The sequence below is a fragment of the Armigeres subalbatus genome, chromosome 2 (genome assembly GCF_024139115.2).
Source record: "Armigeres subalbatus isolate Guangzhou_Male chromosome 2, GZ_Asu_2, whole genome shotgun sequence".
NCBI lineage: Eukaryota > Metazoa > Arthropoda > Insecta > Diptera > Culicidae > Armigeres > Armigeres subalbatus.
The window spans coordinates 71325514-71342308 of NC_085140.1; the positions used below are offsets into that span (position 1 = coordinate 71325514).

Consider the following 16795-nt stretch of genomic DNA (forward strand, 5'->3'; position numbering starts at 1 on the left):
TTTCACACTCTAAATCCCCCAAACATGTTCCGCCTGAGGACTGTAAAATTATTCTCAATGGCACGACCGTGGAATGGGCCAATTGTGCCGACTACCTTGGCTTGGCCCTCGACAACAAGCTTATTTTTCGGCAACAGGTTAACAAGACGATGACAAAGTGCTACGTTTTCTTGAAACTACTGTACCCTTTGATCAATCGCTGTTCCTGAAGAATCAGCTTGCTGTCTACAAGCAGATCATCCTCCCCGTGATCGAATATGGTAGGTCGGTCTGGGAAAGCTGCGCTAAAACACATAATCTGAAACTTCAACGAGTGCATAACAAATTCCTGAGGATGATCTTCTGGCCCAGTGGCGCCGGGAGTGGGTGGGACAAGTAGGACATGTCCTATGCATGAAAATTCCTAGGTAGGACAGTCGAAGCATTGTCCTACCCATGATTATGGCCTATGATAAGAGAATACCAAATTTAATCAGTTATTTGATAGTTAATCAGAGGCTAAACTGACAATCGTGGAGGTTTCGGGGATTGTAAAGGAGAAATCTTTTTCGAAAAGCACCTCAGAGTCTGTGAGGAATTCTTTCTATTCCAAAAAAGTTTCAATTATGTTTTGATATTTTCGAAGAAGTCTTGAAGCTTCTAATAGTTTCTGCACTTCCATAAAATTGTTGAATTTTTTCTGGAAGTACTTCATTATTTCTACTAGTTCCTGGAGGCTCAGATAATTTCTAAAATTTTGTAATAGTTAACAGACCGATAGGTGAATAAAACAAAAGTTGAATATCTAAACGAGGATATAGCCAAATAGCTTAGCTTAGACTGACTATACTTGTCAATAGTATTTTCTCCGTGACTTATCAGAACGCTACGATCCAAGTGAATAAAGGTTGAGATTTACCACCTATTCTGGATATACATATTTCAGAGCGCTCAAATATAGATCAATAATGATGCCAGTCAGTTGGGAAAGGAGAGAAATGTTAGTGTGTAGTTTTTATGCTACTAGAGACCGAGAATACCTCAGAAGTATAGATCAAGTATTCGCTTAGAAAAGTTATGAAGTCTATGCTACATTATGTGATGTATTCTCCAGCATACCTCCTGTCCTGTCACTAGACTACCGAGCTCATCTCCGGAAGTTAAACTAAGCAAGAGTGACGTCACTATTTGCGTTACATAAGATCAGCGGGAGAGTGAAAGGGACAACTAGTGGCACGCTGTGCTGATCTGCGCCACCTTAGTAAAGTATAGCTTCTTGATGTAGACGTAGAAAAGCTATGAATCGAGTTGAATGGAAACGTCAGAAGAGGACATTAAATGTAAATGTAAATTTTATGTATTGCAGATAATGCTACTCTGGCCTGAATTGATTGTGGTGTATGATGTAAGGTTGTAGTCGTAATATTTGAATCACCCCAAAGCTAGTTCATTCTCCATCAAAGTACTTATCGATAATCTTCTTGGAGTCCAATTTGTGATATAGAACATATGTACATCTAATTAGTAACCGTTATTTTCTTTATTTGTCCATTAATTAATTCTATAATTGTAAATTTTACATATGTAACAAGTAAATGTTTTCTAAATTTTACTACGTATGTCTAGTAAAGTAATTCAACAATCGGAAATATGTTTATACTATCCGCTTATTTTAATTTCTAAACCTAAACAATTTGAACTTGGTGTTCTCAATTTTCGTTTATTTTTTGTATGGAATTAAAGCCAAATTTATCAGATTGAGAATTAGTTAATGTCACAGTTTATATTTTTGTCAACGTAAGTAATCCTAGTCCTAAATGGGGTTAAATGACTAGCCAAGTCTTTCACAATAATTCTTAACTGTTGGTCGAGTGCGTTTATTATTCCGCCAAAATTTTCTGAAACTCGTTTAGGGATCCGTACATTTCCGGATCATCCTGGCGTGGGCCTAGTTGCGGTGGTCGAGGCAGGGCTAGTGGTACTGGGAGCAATTCTGGCATAACGGAGTGGTGCGTTATCAACGCTCGCAGCGAGCTGAATTCCTTGGTGAAGCCCTGTGGGAAAAAAACAACAATTGATCAATGGAACTCGTGTTGTATGATGCAAATGACCCTACCTTAATCTTATAACCTCGTATCGTCCTTAAAATTAAATAATGCGCTACTTTTGGTGCTGGTGGTGGAACTCTGAGTGACAGAGCGAAACAGCCTGGTTTGGTGGTACTCTGGCGCACTAAAAACGCCCCCGGATTTTGCCGGGAAAGGACTTCCAGGGAGATTTCCCTCGGTATCCCCGCTTGATACCAGGGTGCTCCCTTGAGTTCGTGTTGCTCTTTCAAACTAAGCCAATCATTCCGTAGCGGATTGGGAGCTCCAGCTGGGCCAGTCTGTGGGTACAGAGCTATGCTATGGTTGTAGCGGGGGGATCCTTCCCCGGTAGGTTGTGCGACCAGCGTGCGTTGACACGAGTCACCGAATTTGTTGAACACTACGCTTGCTTCGACGGTTTCGCTACAAATGCCTTCGTTCACATAGCCGTCGGAGGTCGCTTGCGACGAGCTGGATGAACTGGAGGGAGATGAGCTGTGCACCAGGGGTCTGCTATCTTCGGCGGTTCGAAGGATGCCCATGGTTAGTCGTTTGACCTGTATGGGAAGTTTACCAAGTTAATTTAAAATGATCGGTGAGTTACAGATTCGACAGCAATTACCAGAGGAGGTTTTTCCGCTAATCGGCGGCAGTTGTTCAGTTCGGTTGGCGAGTTTTCCTCCTCCGAATTGTTCGGTCGGGGAACGTCGAGGAGGTTGTTGGTGTGGTGGAAGAAGATCCCGGAGTTGGTGGATGCATTTGATACCGGTACTCCGACGGAAGCTCGGGTTGTAACCGCCGGTACTGTCAACCGAGGATGGTTGTTGGGTGTCGTTTCAATTTGATTACTGTTAAGCGCGGTGCAATTCATTTTTGGCGTAGCTCCAGGATCAGGACATTACGCAGCAATCTGGAAGAAGGAATGAGAAAGGCATAGTTATATTATGAATAAAGTTATAATATAAATATTAATTTGAAATTCATTGGCAAGGGCAAGGGCTCTGCTAAATAGCACAAATAATAAAATAAGAAAGAATAAATAAAATTAAAAAAATTATCCATTTAGATGAAGTTTTTGTGTTCGTGTGGCTCAAATCGTATCGGATATTCCTCAGCCCCATAATCGAGGATATCTTACAGAAAATACCTCCTTCTTCTTCTTATTGGCATTACATCCCCCACTGGGATATTACCGCCTCGCAGCTTAGTTTTCATTTAGATCTTCCACAGTTACTAACTGCTAGGTTTCTAAGCCTAATTACCATTTCTGCATTCATGTATCATAAGGCTAAGACGATGCGATGATACTTTCATGTCCAGAGATGTCGGGAAAATTGATTTACGTAAGAATCCCGTATATGCACAGACAAGATATTTAACAAAAATGATTTTCGTACGGCCGAGTTGCCGAATAATATGCAATTAATTGTAATCAAGTGTCGGTCTTCCACCGTCATTAGTCGTCTGAGTACACTTGACCGCATGCCCATGCGACTGCATCACACTAATCAAATGCTTTAGCCAAGCAAGCCTTTGGCACAGCAGAGTGTGATTGATTCACACTCTATACAAATCCGCCCAGCCCGTTGTTGGAGGCATAGAGTGTGATGCTCTCGAATAATAAACAAGGTGTGCTCACTTGACTGTGGATATAAAAGATATTTTAGTTACAGGATAAAGATTGTCGCTGTCGTCGCTGTCCGGAACATCTTCTGCTGGCGAGGATAGGGTGCTAAATGTCAATGAAGGAAAAATACATACGATTTGACAGTTTGATACTCAACATGTTTCGGACAGCAGAACAAAGGGAACCGGAGCGACAATCTTCTTCTTCTTATTGGCATTACATCCCCACACTGGGACAGAGCCGCCTCGCAGCTTAGTGTTCATTAAGCACTTCCACAGTTAGGGTTCATTCACAAATTACATAACGCTAAAATAGACCATTTTCAACCCCCACCCACCCCCTCGTAACGTATTTTGTATGGAAGGGTTCTAAAATTTGTATGGGCCGTAACGCTCGGACAGACACCCTCCCACTCCCTAAAGCGTTATGTAATTTGTGAATGGACCCTTATAAACTGCAAGGTTTCTAAGCCAAGTTACCATTTTTGCATTCGTATATCATGAGGCTAGCACGATGATACTTTTATGCCCAGGGAAGTCGAGACAATTTCCAATCCGAAAATTGTCTAGACCGGCACCGGGAATCGAACCCAGCCACCCTCAGCATGGTCTTGCTTGGTAGCCGCGCATCTTACCGCATGGCTAAGGAGGGCGACAATCTATATCTTGTAACTAAAATATATTTTGTGGATATACAACAGTAAAGCACATGTGACGATTGGACAAATCAAGTATCCGAAAGATATTCAATTTGCCAAAAAGAGCTTACCGCGGTGGAGGTTTGCACTCGAATTCTGATGGCTTTTCCACAAACGTGACCTTCAAGTGGTCTTGTTGTGTAGGAGTTATCACACCTATCTAGAGAGTAGGAGGTTGAGGGTTCGAGTCCCTCCAAGACACGTGGATTGTTTTCCGCAAATTTCATATCAATTTGTCCATTTCGAAACATGTGGTGTACATATGCACAGCCAAGATATTTAACCAAAAAAAACCCTTGAACAGGCTAACCTTCTCTCGGCGTACCTGGCAGCCTGGAATGACTGCCGCGAGGGGAAAGATAAATCCTGCAAGATGGATCACCTTCCTGGATGGCATCAACAGCGAGCAATCGCCAACTGAATTCTGCAGGCGCATCGACTGTATGCAGGAAAAAAAAGTGCTCCAACGGTATCTCGCTGTAGATCAATGGCGTTGTCCAGCGTGATCCGGCCCTAGTAGCCGATGCATTGACTGACCATTTTAAAACTCAATCCTTCCTTACACAGGAAATATCCTGACCCCTTTACCGAAAAATTCCGTCATTATGCCTTTGTGATAGAACCAACCTTTATTCCAGGATGAGATGGGCTTCGCATTGTGTAAAGGCAAGAGTAACCCGACGAAAACGGATACCCTAATGCTGAAGCACTTGCAAAGTGTTTCGATAAAAGGCAGCTTGTCTTCCGCTCCGTTTCGGTTATTGCTGTCACTATCTTCCTGGTGGCCTTGGAAGAAGTTTTTGCCAACCTCCCCGAGGAAATTTTCATTCAAGGAGGTTGTTACTCGGATGATGGCTTTTCCACAAACGTGACCTTTAAGTGGTCTTGTTGTGTAGGGGTTATCATGTCTATTTAGAGAGTACGAGTTTAAGGGTTCGAGTCTTCAAAGCCACGTGGATTATTTTTACGAAAAATTTCACATCAATTTGTCCATTCCCAAACATGTGCTGTGTATATGCGTAGTCAAGATATGTATTTAATAAAACAATTAAACTGATATTTTTTTTCCATAGATGAAACATTCTTTAAAAGTTTTTATTCTTCATGGAAAATTTAATCAATTTTATTGCTTTTTTGTTTTTTTTGAGGAAATTTTCTTTAATATTTGAGCTTGTCGAGCTTTAGGTTTATAAAGCGAAGATTCGGGAAACTATAGTGGATAATTAGGAGAAGTGAAATACCAAACTGCAGCGTTAGATGTTTCTGAGAAGACTACTTTATTATCTTATCTTTATTATCTTGAACACTTCGGTTCGACCGTTCGTGCATTCGGAGCAATAATCGTGAACCGACTATTCTGAATGCGCTAGGGTTGTACATGTAGGATACTACATTTCTTTTTTTTTAATGCCCTTTATTGATTATTTTGTGTAAATTTTTTAGAAGACTCGGATACAGGATATAAAACGGAAATTTCCAAATTCGAATTAGGAGAGGTTTCAAACGCTAATAGCGTATTTAACTTTCGATGAATTTTCGAGATTTTGTTATCAATCGATTCGGAAACTTGTCATCTCCCCGCCCGAGGAAGGGGGGAGTCGCATGAGACGAAGACAAAATAGGTGGAATGTAGGTATATATTTTTTGTATGAATCGTAACGCTCGGCCTGACCACTCCCTCCCGCTACAGCGTTACGTAATTTGTGAAAGGCCCCTTATTTATATCCTAAGTGTACTAACATTCTAAGTTTTAGTACTTATCCTACTTATCCTACGTGCGTGTATCCCACGTAGACTGTTAGAAATGGCCCGGAACAGAAAGCCCATGACTACTGGCGGGAAGCCAGCAACTCCGAGATCCAGTAATTCAGTGGCCATGGTGGGATGCTACGTCACCACACCACCAGAGCGATGAATCCCACCGCCATGCAGAATTTTAGATAGAAAAGACGGGCCTGTATGAGAACAGCATTGAATGATCACTTTAGCGCTCAGTCGAATACATTTCGGAAACTATTTAGATATTCATCTTCCTTGCTTACCGATATCACGTAATCACTATTGCTCTACTCTGCCATCGCTACATGCATCGACATGCATTCATTTGAAAGCTGAGGGTTTGAGGCTGTAGGTTCAAATTTAATGAAATCTATATCCACTGAAATTATCACCACTCTTTGCCTCCTGCACAGCCTATCTCAGCTCACCCTCTACCGCACCACTATGATCACTATATTATCAGCTAGGTAGCACTACAAATTGATTACTGATAGATAGGCAAAAAGCACAGAAAACGGTATTGCCTGCTTGAGATTTAACTAGCAACTGATCTGATCATTGTTCCGTTCGGGATATAAAGTTGTCCCCAGTTGTAGTGGTTATTGGTCATTCTCTTGGTTTTGTCCAATTAAGGAGAGCAATTGCTATCTCATAAGAGACTACTGGCGATGGGCAATAATCTCCCACATGGCATACAGTTGATTTTTATCGACTAATCGGCGGCATGTATGCATATTTTGATTTGCATCTTTACTTATCAGCCCAGACTTCATACTTTATGCTATAACAGCGCTGTATCTTGCCAAATAGGGTATATTGGCAGATCATGGACTATAAAGAGTTGTTGATATGTTCTGTTGTCGTGTTGTTTAGTGTAGGTGGTAAATGGTAAGAAAATTGACCTATACCTTCGTTCCTTACACTAGACTAGAAGCTCAACAATTACTTCCGCGGTACAAAACAAAATCAGTAGTAGTGCGCAGGTTACAAACTCTCCAGTAATTTACCAATCTAGACCAACGTTTGAAAAAGGCCTCGTACGCCTGTCACTGGCGAACAAAGCTCGTGTACTCTGTATCGAAGCTTAGAACCGGTATTAGGGCCCAATCGTTAGTGCGATCATATTTATATTCGGTAAGTTAATGTAAATAAATTCTTTTTCGAGTCCCTATAATCAAGTAGGTATCCAAAGCATACCACATTGTTATATTGCTGCATGATTGAGTGTTTAATTTTGATAAAATCTCGAAAATAAAAGTGTGTCTTAATGCCTCGCCATAACAAAAAGGTGGTAGAGAATTAACACAGTTGTTTACAGTTTAGAACCAAATCCAGATGTCGTACATGTCGGGGTAGCACTTCAGTGCTCCGCCTTCTCCCCCTGTTCCAAACCCGGTAAAAATTCAGATAGTTAGCAATCAATGTTTTTCTTCAGTCGATAACAAAACGCTGAAGAAGTTTTCAAGTAGAAAACGAAATAGGGTAAGACGGTATAATGCCAAAACACCTGGCCAAAACGCCCCCCTTTGAATTCTAGAAAACTATAACTAACTTAGGGCACAGGGTCATAATCAGTTGGTACCTTTAAATATTTGTAAAACCATCATACTGTGTGAATGTGGAAGTATTTTCATATTACAAAATGAATAGCAATAGCAAAATACAAAAAGTCAAAGTTTTGATGTAACTTTTAATGTATGCTTGCTCAACATTCTGGAGCGACTCTAGCATACTGGCTGCAAAACTTGCACTGGGACACTCAGTTGGGCAACAAAATAACTTTTTCCAGTGGTTAGTATGATACAAAATTGCTTTCATCTTCGTAAATGTAACGATTTTCGAAAATATGTTACACTGGTCAAAACGCCCTAGTGTAGGCAGGACGGTATGTCCTTACTAACTGGACACAAGCGCAGCGAGCTTGCAGCAGTTGCTTCCAAATTATATGGAGAATATTGAAATGTAATTCACATCTGTTTAAATCATATCTCCGATACTCATCCCACGAAAAATAAAGCAATGAAAAGGAAAAGATGGCTTTGGCAGGTTTCGTTCTATTATTGTCAGGGGGGTTTCTGTCGACCAAATTTTATGAAATTTGGCCACAACATTCTTTGATATGCAAAGAATGCTTAGGCCAAATTTGAGCATAATCAGTCATAAAAAACCCTCCTGCCAAAAATAGAACAAAACCTGCCAAAGCCGTCATTGCCCCTATTTGATTTGTTTCTTATTTTAGTGATTTTTTTCAGCAGTGAGCACGCATCTAAACAAAAAGATGCGACGACGGTGCCGTATTTATTTGATTTTCGATGAGATGAATATATGTTCAGTGAGATGGAAAACGGAGCAGTTCCCCTATGTTGGTTTTTAACACGCTGAATACCGTGATCAGAAAATCATGGGAACTAAATTTTCAAACAGCTGGTTCTCAGCCGTTTTTTGACCGATTTTTACATTTCTTTTACGGATGTCTTACCCATCTCATCTAGTTTCACCATACTGGTGACTGGTGAGTTATGTTTCTAGGAATGCTCATTTTTTCCCTAGAGGGGCGTGAGTAAGGATGTTTTTTTTTTCAAAATATAGTAAAATATACTTTACATGACATATTTCAGTAGGAACAACACTTACAGGTTCCAAAAATGTTTTATAACACTATTCTAGCATTGACTATACTATGTTTGAGTGTGTCTATTGGCGCGCCCCCCGAAGCTGATAACGTATCGAATGCAAATGAGTGACCAAACGCAACGGTCAACTGGTTGTCAGCGAGATTTAGATAACAAATAGAAATAGAAATTTGTATGTCATTGTTTTGCTAGTGACGTGGAAGCAGCATTGCAAAGGGAATAAGAAATCCTAAAAATATATTCTTAATTACTAATTGAAAACATTATTTACAGATTAAAACTTAAACAGCTATAATTTGTTTCTAAATTTGTTCCTTAAATTGATTAATAGTACCTAGTACGAGACCAATTGTGAGTAAATTAATTTGTTATTCTATCATGCAATTATGTATCAATAAACTTTACAGTTTTGAGCTGTCAACACCGGGAACATTGGTGAAGTGGCTTCAAGGAACTCCGAAAAGATTCAACTGGTACAACCTCTATAACTGATGAAAGATGATATGCAAATTTTTCGGAAAAATATTACGAAAACCCGTGCCAATGGAAACCCGTCATGTCCATGCCAGTTCGTACAGGCCATATGTACGATATTCCACTCAGTTTTTCCTAAACCAGATGTTCTAGGTTCTCTAAATTGTTCTGGAGTTTGGATCAATTGTTCTACCAGGTCAACTGCGCTCGATAGCTATCCGAAATCGACCCGTCATGTCCATACAAGTAGGCGCAGCGTCTCTTGAAGATGGCTGGAGAGATATTCGATCCGCCATTGGTAGCACCGCAACCGCTGCACTTGGCACGGTGCCCCCGGATCAGAGAAACGACTGGTATGACGGCGAATGTGAGCAGTTAGTAGAAAAGAAGAATGCAGCATGGGCGAGATTGCTGCAACACCGCACGAGGGCGAACGAGGCACGATATAACAGGCGCGGAACAGACAAAACTCGATTTTCCGGAGGAAAAAGCGTCAGCAGGAAGATCGAGACCGTGAAAAGACGGAGCAACTGTACCGCGATAATAACACACGAAAGTTCTATGAGAAGTTGAGCCGTTCACGTAAGGGACACGTGCCACTGCCTTATATGTGTAAGGACATGAACGGGAACCTTCTTACGAACGAGCGTGAGGTGATCCGAAGGTGGCGGCCAGGACTACGAAGAGCACCTGAATGGCGATGTGGCAGACGAAGATGGCGGTATGGTGATGGACCTGGGGGAACGCGCGCAGGACATAACTGTACCGGTTCCGGATCTCCAGGAAATCCAGGCTGAAGAACAACAAAGCCCCTGGGGTTGACCAACTACCAGGAGAACTATTTAAACACGGTGGTAAGGCACTGGCTAGAGCGCTGCACTGGGTCATTACCAAGATTTGGGAGGAGGAAGTTTTGCCGCAGGAGTGGATGGAAGGTGTCGTATGTCCCATCTACAAAAAGGGCGATAAGCTGGATTGTAGCAACTACCGCGCAATCACATTGCTGAACGCCGCCTACAAGGTACTCTCCCAAATGTTATGCCGTCGACTAGCACCAATTGCAAGGGAGTTCGTAGGGCAGTACCAGGCGGGTTTTATGGGCGAACGCTCTACCACGGACCAGGTGTTCGCCATTCGCCAAGTACTGCAGAAATGCCGCGAATACAACGTACTCACACATCATCTATTCATCGACTTCAAAGCCGCATATGATACAATCGATCGGGACCAGCTATGGCAGCTAATGCACGAAAACGGATTTCCGGATAAACTGATACGGTTGATCAAGGCGACGATGGATCGGGTGATGTGCGTAGTTCGAGTTTCAGGGACATTCTCGAGTCCCTTCGAAGCGCGTGGAGGGTTATGGCAAGGTGATGGTCTTTCGTGTCTGCTATTCAACATCGCTTTGGAAGGGGTAACACGAAGGGCAGGGATCGACACGAGTGGTACAATTTTAATAAGGCCGTCCAGCTATTTGGCTTCGCCGATGACATAGATATTATGGCACGTAACTTAAAGAAGATGGAGGAAGCCTACATCAGACTGAAGAGGGAAGCCAAGCGGATCGGACTAGTCATCAACACGTCGAAGACGACATACATGATAGGAAGAGGTTCAAGAAAAGACAATGTGAGCCACCCACCGCGAGTTGCCATCGGTGGTGACGAAATCGAGGTGGTAGAAGAATTTGTGTACTTGGGCTCACCGATGACTGCCGAAAATGATACCAGTAGAGAAATTCGGAGACGCATAGTGGCTGTAAATCGTACATACTTTGGACTCCGCAAGAGTTTGTCGCCGTACCAAACTGACAATTTACGAAACGATCATTAGAGGACCAACGCGCACTTGTAGTTTTCGAAAGGAAAGTGTTGCGTACCATCTATGGTGGGGTGCAGATGGCGGACGGTACGTGGAGGAGGCGAATGAACCACGAGTAGCATCAGCTGTAGGGAGAACCATCCATCGTTCACACCGTGAAAATAAGACGACTGCGGTGGGCCGGGCACGTAGCCAGAATGTCGGACAATAACCCGGTGAAAATGGTTCTCGACAACGATCCGACGGGCACAAGAAGGCGAGGTGCACAGTGGGCAAGGTGGTTCGATCAGGTGGAAGATGACTTGCGAACCCTCCGTAGACTGCGTGGTTGGCGACGTGTAGCCATGGACCGAGCCGAATGAAGAAGACTCTTATATGCCGCACAGGACACTTCGGCCTTAGTCTGAATAAATGAAATGAAATGTCCACACAAGTCCGTAGAGCCCATGCATATGATTTGCAGCTCAACTGTCATTTTTATAATTTCAAGTTGATTCAAAAGTATAAAATTGGCAAGTGGATTCAAAAGTATAAGATTGCTATTGTCGCTCCAAATCGCGTGATCTGCATCTAGCCAAAGTATCGGTACTTAATGTGTCAAACTACTGTGTTGACAAAACAAAACATTCTCTACAACATGACACACAATTACCGGTCGTATTTAACATATTGAAGTCTGTATGGGGAAAACATGTTAAATGCTAACAGCGACATTAGCATTCTAGTACTTATGCGAATTTGAAACAAAAAGTGATTTTAAACATTCCACTAACAGTCTACTTCTTATTATTGGCATAACATCATTTACTGGGACATTTACGTCTCGCAGATTAAAGAGGAAGTAAGTTTGGCAGCCCTCGGCTGGCTCGTCTCTGTGCTAAACTACTAAACACACTTTTTCATGCCAATTGAAGGTAATATAATTATTCATTTAATAAAATGGCATCCCTCAGTTGCCGAATCAGTTGGCATGACTAAACACGAAAACTTTGTCCATTTGAATGTGGTTCCTGCTGGCATGATGATTGGCGCGAGACGTAAATAATCAACAGTTGATGGATCCGGAGTGAAAAGCAGTGGTGGAAATCTGTGAATATTGCTCACAAAAAGAGAAGTAGGCAATGCAACATACTCGCGAACACTTGTTTTGCCTTTTTCTTGCCTACCTACTACTCGCAGAGAAAACAGAAAATCGAACCCCGAAAAATCTCGCTTAACTTTTCAAAAGGACCTAAGTAACATTTTTTTCATGAATTAATTTGAATAGCGCAATCAACATAACAACATGAAAGCTTTTGATTGCAGTACTCAAATTAATTCATGAAAAAAATGTTACTTAGGTCCTTTTGAAAAGTTAAGCAAGAAATGTTCGTGAAGCTTCGCGAGTCATTCGGGTTAATTTGCAAAATGTCATAAAACAACTTCGAAACATGTTTATCACGGATGTTCGAGGTGTTCGAGCAAGAATACCCTTGTTTATGGTTATTGTGTTTATCAGAAGTGAAATTTATCCATTGTATTCGAAATAACCACAAATACTCGCTACCGTGATTTTTACTCCCGAACAAAATACTGCCCTGCTTTTTTACTTTGCTCTGCCCGTACTCGCGAACAAAGCAAGCACCAGAAAAATGCAGGCAGTAGGTTCGCGCGAGTGTGGCATTTTTTGTAGGCCCAATTACACTCTTTTCTTACTCGTGAAGCGAGTATTTCCACCACTGGTGAAAAGTCAGTTTTTCATCTGCCTGGCCTCTTTTTTTAAATGTTCATGGTTTTGATGACACAAGCAGGTATGGCTGCTGTTCGAGTGAAATCACAAATTACACTAATCACTCATTATTTATCTATTGTACGACGAAAATATGTATACTAAAATAAAAACTACTATAAAAACTACTTACTATATATACTTACTATATATTTCCCATACAAAATAAAGTAATTACCAATAAATAAAGGGTGAAAGCAATAAAAAATATACCTGTAAACAGAGACACTTACACGAAACCCACGAGAAAATGAGAATCCCCTTCAGTAGAATGATCAACAAAAGGAATGATGAAATTGGCAATACTTGTCAAGCTTTCCACGGGAAGGGCGCACGGTTTGTTTGAAGAAGGGCGCAGCAACAGGTTAACAATTGTTAAAGATGAAAGTTATTGACGCGAACGACTATTACTTTCCTTCCTTAACTACGATTAGCTATCACTTCATTGTCCAGCTATTCTCTACAAAAAATCAATAGAGAGCACATTTTTTTTTAATTACAGAAAAATATAACAGAATAAATACAACCTGTCACAAGACGAAAACTATTCCATTCAATTCCACCACTTTACAACCTTTACAGATACGTATTTCGACCTCAACTGTAAGGCTCGTATACTTGACTCGACTCAAAGTCTTGTAGCAAATGAATATATTCCACTAAAAGTAAAACTTTGCATTTTTTCCAAAAATGATATCTGTGTGTTCATGAAAAATTTATTCAAGTTTATTGCATTTTTGTATTTTTTAATGGAAATTTTCTTTTTTATAGCTCTTTATTGATTTTTTTGTGGAAAAAAATATGTGGACAATTTTGTAATTGATTATTGCTAATATTGATTTATTTATGAAAATTTTGTATTTTTTCAGTGAAAAATCTTGAATTCTTGATGGAAAATTCTTCTTTATAGTTGTAATTTTTACTTTTAAAAGTTCTAATAAGTTTTGGTTCCGTGGACAATTTTATTGTTAATGGAAATTTTGCATCATTTGCAATATTTAATTTCTTGTTTATTGGCAATTTCCCAATTTTTTATGAAAAATTTCTAATTCCTTGTGAAAGTTCGCTGTCAAATATGTATCGTCTTTTTCATTGGCATTACATCCCCACAGGTAAAATTTGTATAATATACATATCTCGGGTACTTATGCAAAAGGACGTATGTGATTTTGTAAACAAAGATTCAAACGTCGATTTGTCCGATCTGATGGCACTCCCACGCAAACCAACACCACCACCAGGTAGCCGAAGCCTCGCCCTATCTGTCTATGGTAATGGTTTGCGTGGGAGTGCCATCAGATCGGACAAATAGACGTTTGAATCTTTGTTTACAAAATCACATACGTCCTTTTGAATAAGTACCCGAGATATACATATATATGCAAAGGAAAGCCGAAAAAATTCCCTAGGCAGTATCAGGAATTGAATCCAGTTAGCTTCAGCCTGGCCCTACACTATAGCTGCGCATCGTACCACTAAGCAGGTCCGCGACGTTAGGCATAAGAACGTTAGACATAACGGACATAGGCGTAATCAGAGTGTATGTAATTAAGAGTGGCGACACTGTCAGAATTGGAACAAAATTCATCTGTCATTCCCATACAAAATCGCGTTCCAAACGAGCAGGAGACCTGTCAAATGCGGAACATGTCGCCACTCTTAATTACATACACTCTGGGCGTAATGAACATTAGACATTAGGCGTAATGGATGTTTGGCATAATTCTGCCTTCTTTATGTCATAGGCTGTTCTTTGGGTCATTTCATGCTTGTTATCCATTATGCCTATCGTCAGTTATGCCTAACGTACTTATGCCTAACGGGTATACACTAAGCCAAAAATTTCCTCTTAAACAAATTGCACAGGGAACGATGATGTTAGGATACTTTACGCGCTAAGTATTTTTCATATTTTATTTTCTCTTTGTTATGCTGGATTTGTTGTCGTTTGTTTAGGGAAAATGAGGGGACATAAATGGTAGTAAGGTAACGAAGAGGTGCCAGCAACACTATGATAATCTACAATTTTCGGAGCCACGTTCGACGTTTTTGTATACATAGAAAATAATCGTTCAATTTGAAATGCGTTTTCGAATAACACGGTCGTTCCGTGCACTAGCAAAACATCTGTCTCTAATGTTACATTACTCAAGTACTGCTTCATAGAAAATGTACTTCAAATTCAGAACGAGATGTTACAAACAGACACTACCGACCAGCAATGGACACAAAATAGCACTGTTCCACAAAAAGCATCATAAGAGCACTAATTTCCCTTCGTTAGCCTTCAAATGAACAATTCTACTAAATACAAACAACCCCCAAAAGGATTCAAAGTGCCCCATACTGTCTCATAGCAATACCAGTGCCCTCTGGAATAATTTTCCTAATTGCTTATACTTGACGCTTTTCCGTTTGAAAAGTGCTACTGACGATGATGACTATGGCTTTTGAAACAAAGCTGATGCTGAATCTATTCCCTTTCTCTTCTCGTCGGCATGCAGCAGAAAGGAAGCGGGGCCGAAATTGAATCATTGCTTAATTGCGGTACTGTAAAATTCATTCATCTTAGTCCTTCCGCTCTTGCTATCCGGTTCCACGGGCCGGGAAGGGACGCTAGTTCTAGCTCAACATCTGGTTGTGAGTGTCTATCGTTAGGGTGATTCTTTTGTTGATATATTTTGTATAAGTTTTTTCACACATTGTTCTAGAAAATCTATGACAGGTTCCTTTATACAAAATTTACACGTGGTAGTCGGATGTGTCATTTTTGGGCCACCCTTATGCCTTTCGTCGAAAATATTTCCACTATACACAGCGTAGTAAAATCAGAATCAGATGTCGGATGGCAAAGAGTGTATTCTCCACAACGGTCATATCGTTGCACCATCAAGGCCCCAGGAATGGAGCTAGTTCTCAACTTTATCGACACACTTCTGATGCCGAAAGCGACAAGCGGGCCCTGTTCGACGAAGAACATAGCTGCCGTGCCGTGTCGTCATTCACCCAGCACCAGGAAGGAAGAGATGCTTCTGAAGCCAAGCCAAGCCGGGAAACTGGGAAAATTGCAACTCGTTGCACTTTCAAGTGCGGGCGTCCATCGGATTCTTCGCAAAAGTGCTTCCGTCCCTGCTGTTGCCGCCGGAGGCAACGGGCAAGGATATCAAATTAATTTAATAATAAATTTACTTGTTATCAGCAGATATAGATTCTGGCCGGCTTGTTGGCGATGGCAAAAAGTCCTGTCGAAAATTTACCAACTCCCTTCACAAGTTGTTTTTCCTTCTGATCTGGAGTTTGTGGACAGGAATGTATTAATTCCTATTAAAAGAGTTGGTCTGCACATTGATCTGCAGATACTAAACACTTTTTTTTATTTATGATTTATGATAAACCCATAGAACACAACTCAATACTCAATACATTAAGTGACGGTCACAATCTTCAAGATATTAAAATGAAAGTTCACGGTTTATGTTATTTCGAAAAATGCCTATTATTTTAATTGAACTATTGAATACATTTGATTGAAGATCTTCAAATTTGCTTGTTTTGGATATAAAAAATTTACTAGTCACATATCATCACGAAAGTTACAGAATATACGAATGTAATTAAAAAATCTCATAATATCAATAGATTTCGATAAAAAATCAATACATCCCATCATTGTCAATTGCAACAGGGTAAAAGGGGTGAGAATGGGAATGAGAGCACTGTCACTGCTGTGCCATTCAATGCAGGTACCTGTTGGTAAAGTTTTCGGTTCTCGAATGCAATAAAACACTTTCCACACATTTGTGAAACTAGATTTCAAAACCAGACCAGCAAAAATGTTATTTTCGCTAGTGGTGGCGTTAACCTCTGACTAATCGGATCCAAAATGCAGCTGATGCACATCGAAAAAGTGTCTTTGTTGAACTGGTA

The 16795-nt window shown here is 40.7% G+C and overlaps 1 protein-coding gene across 7 annotated transcripts in view; it reads right to left on the reverse strand.

Annotated features, from left to right (window-relative positions):
* Positions 1-1500: 1500 nt before the first annotated feature.
* LOC134214527 (EGFR adapter protein-like) overlaps positions 1501-16795 on the reverse strand; it is a 184915-nt gene continuing 169620 nt past the window's right edge. For 4 of the 7 annotated variants that reach the window (XM_062693885.1, XM_062693884.1, XM_062693883.1 and 1 more), the window contains 3 exons: positions 2689-2976; positions 2096-2623; positions 1501-2033 (listed from right to left, as the gene is read on the reverse strand). In XM_062693885.1, the coding sequence (XP_062549869.1) occupies positions 1860-2033; positions 2096-2623; positions 2689-2937 (951 nt within the window). In that variant the 5' untranslated portion in view covers positions 2938-2976 and the 3' untranslated portion in view covers positions 1501-1859. Of the gene's footprint in view, positions 2034-2095; positions 2624-2688; positions 2977-6156; positions 6346-6432; positions 6697-16795 lie in introns of those variants that run through there. The other 3 variants (XM_062693887.1, XM_062693886.1, XM_062693888.1) reach the window with 3 other exon arrangements.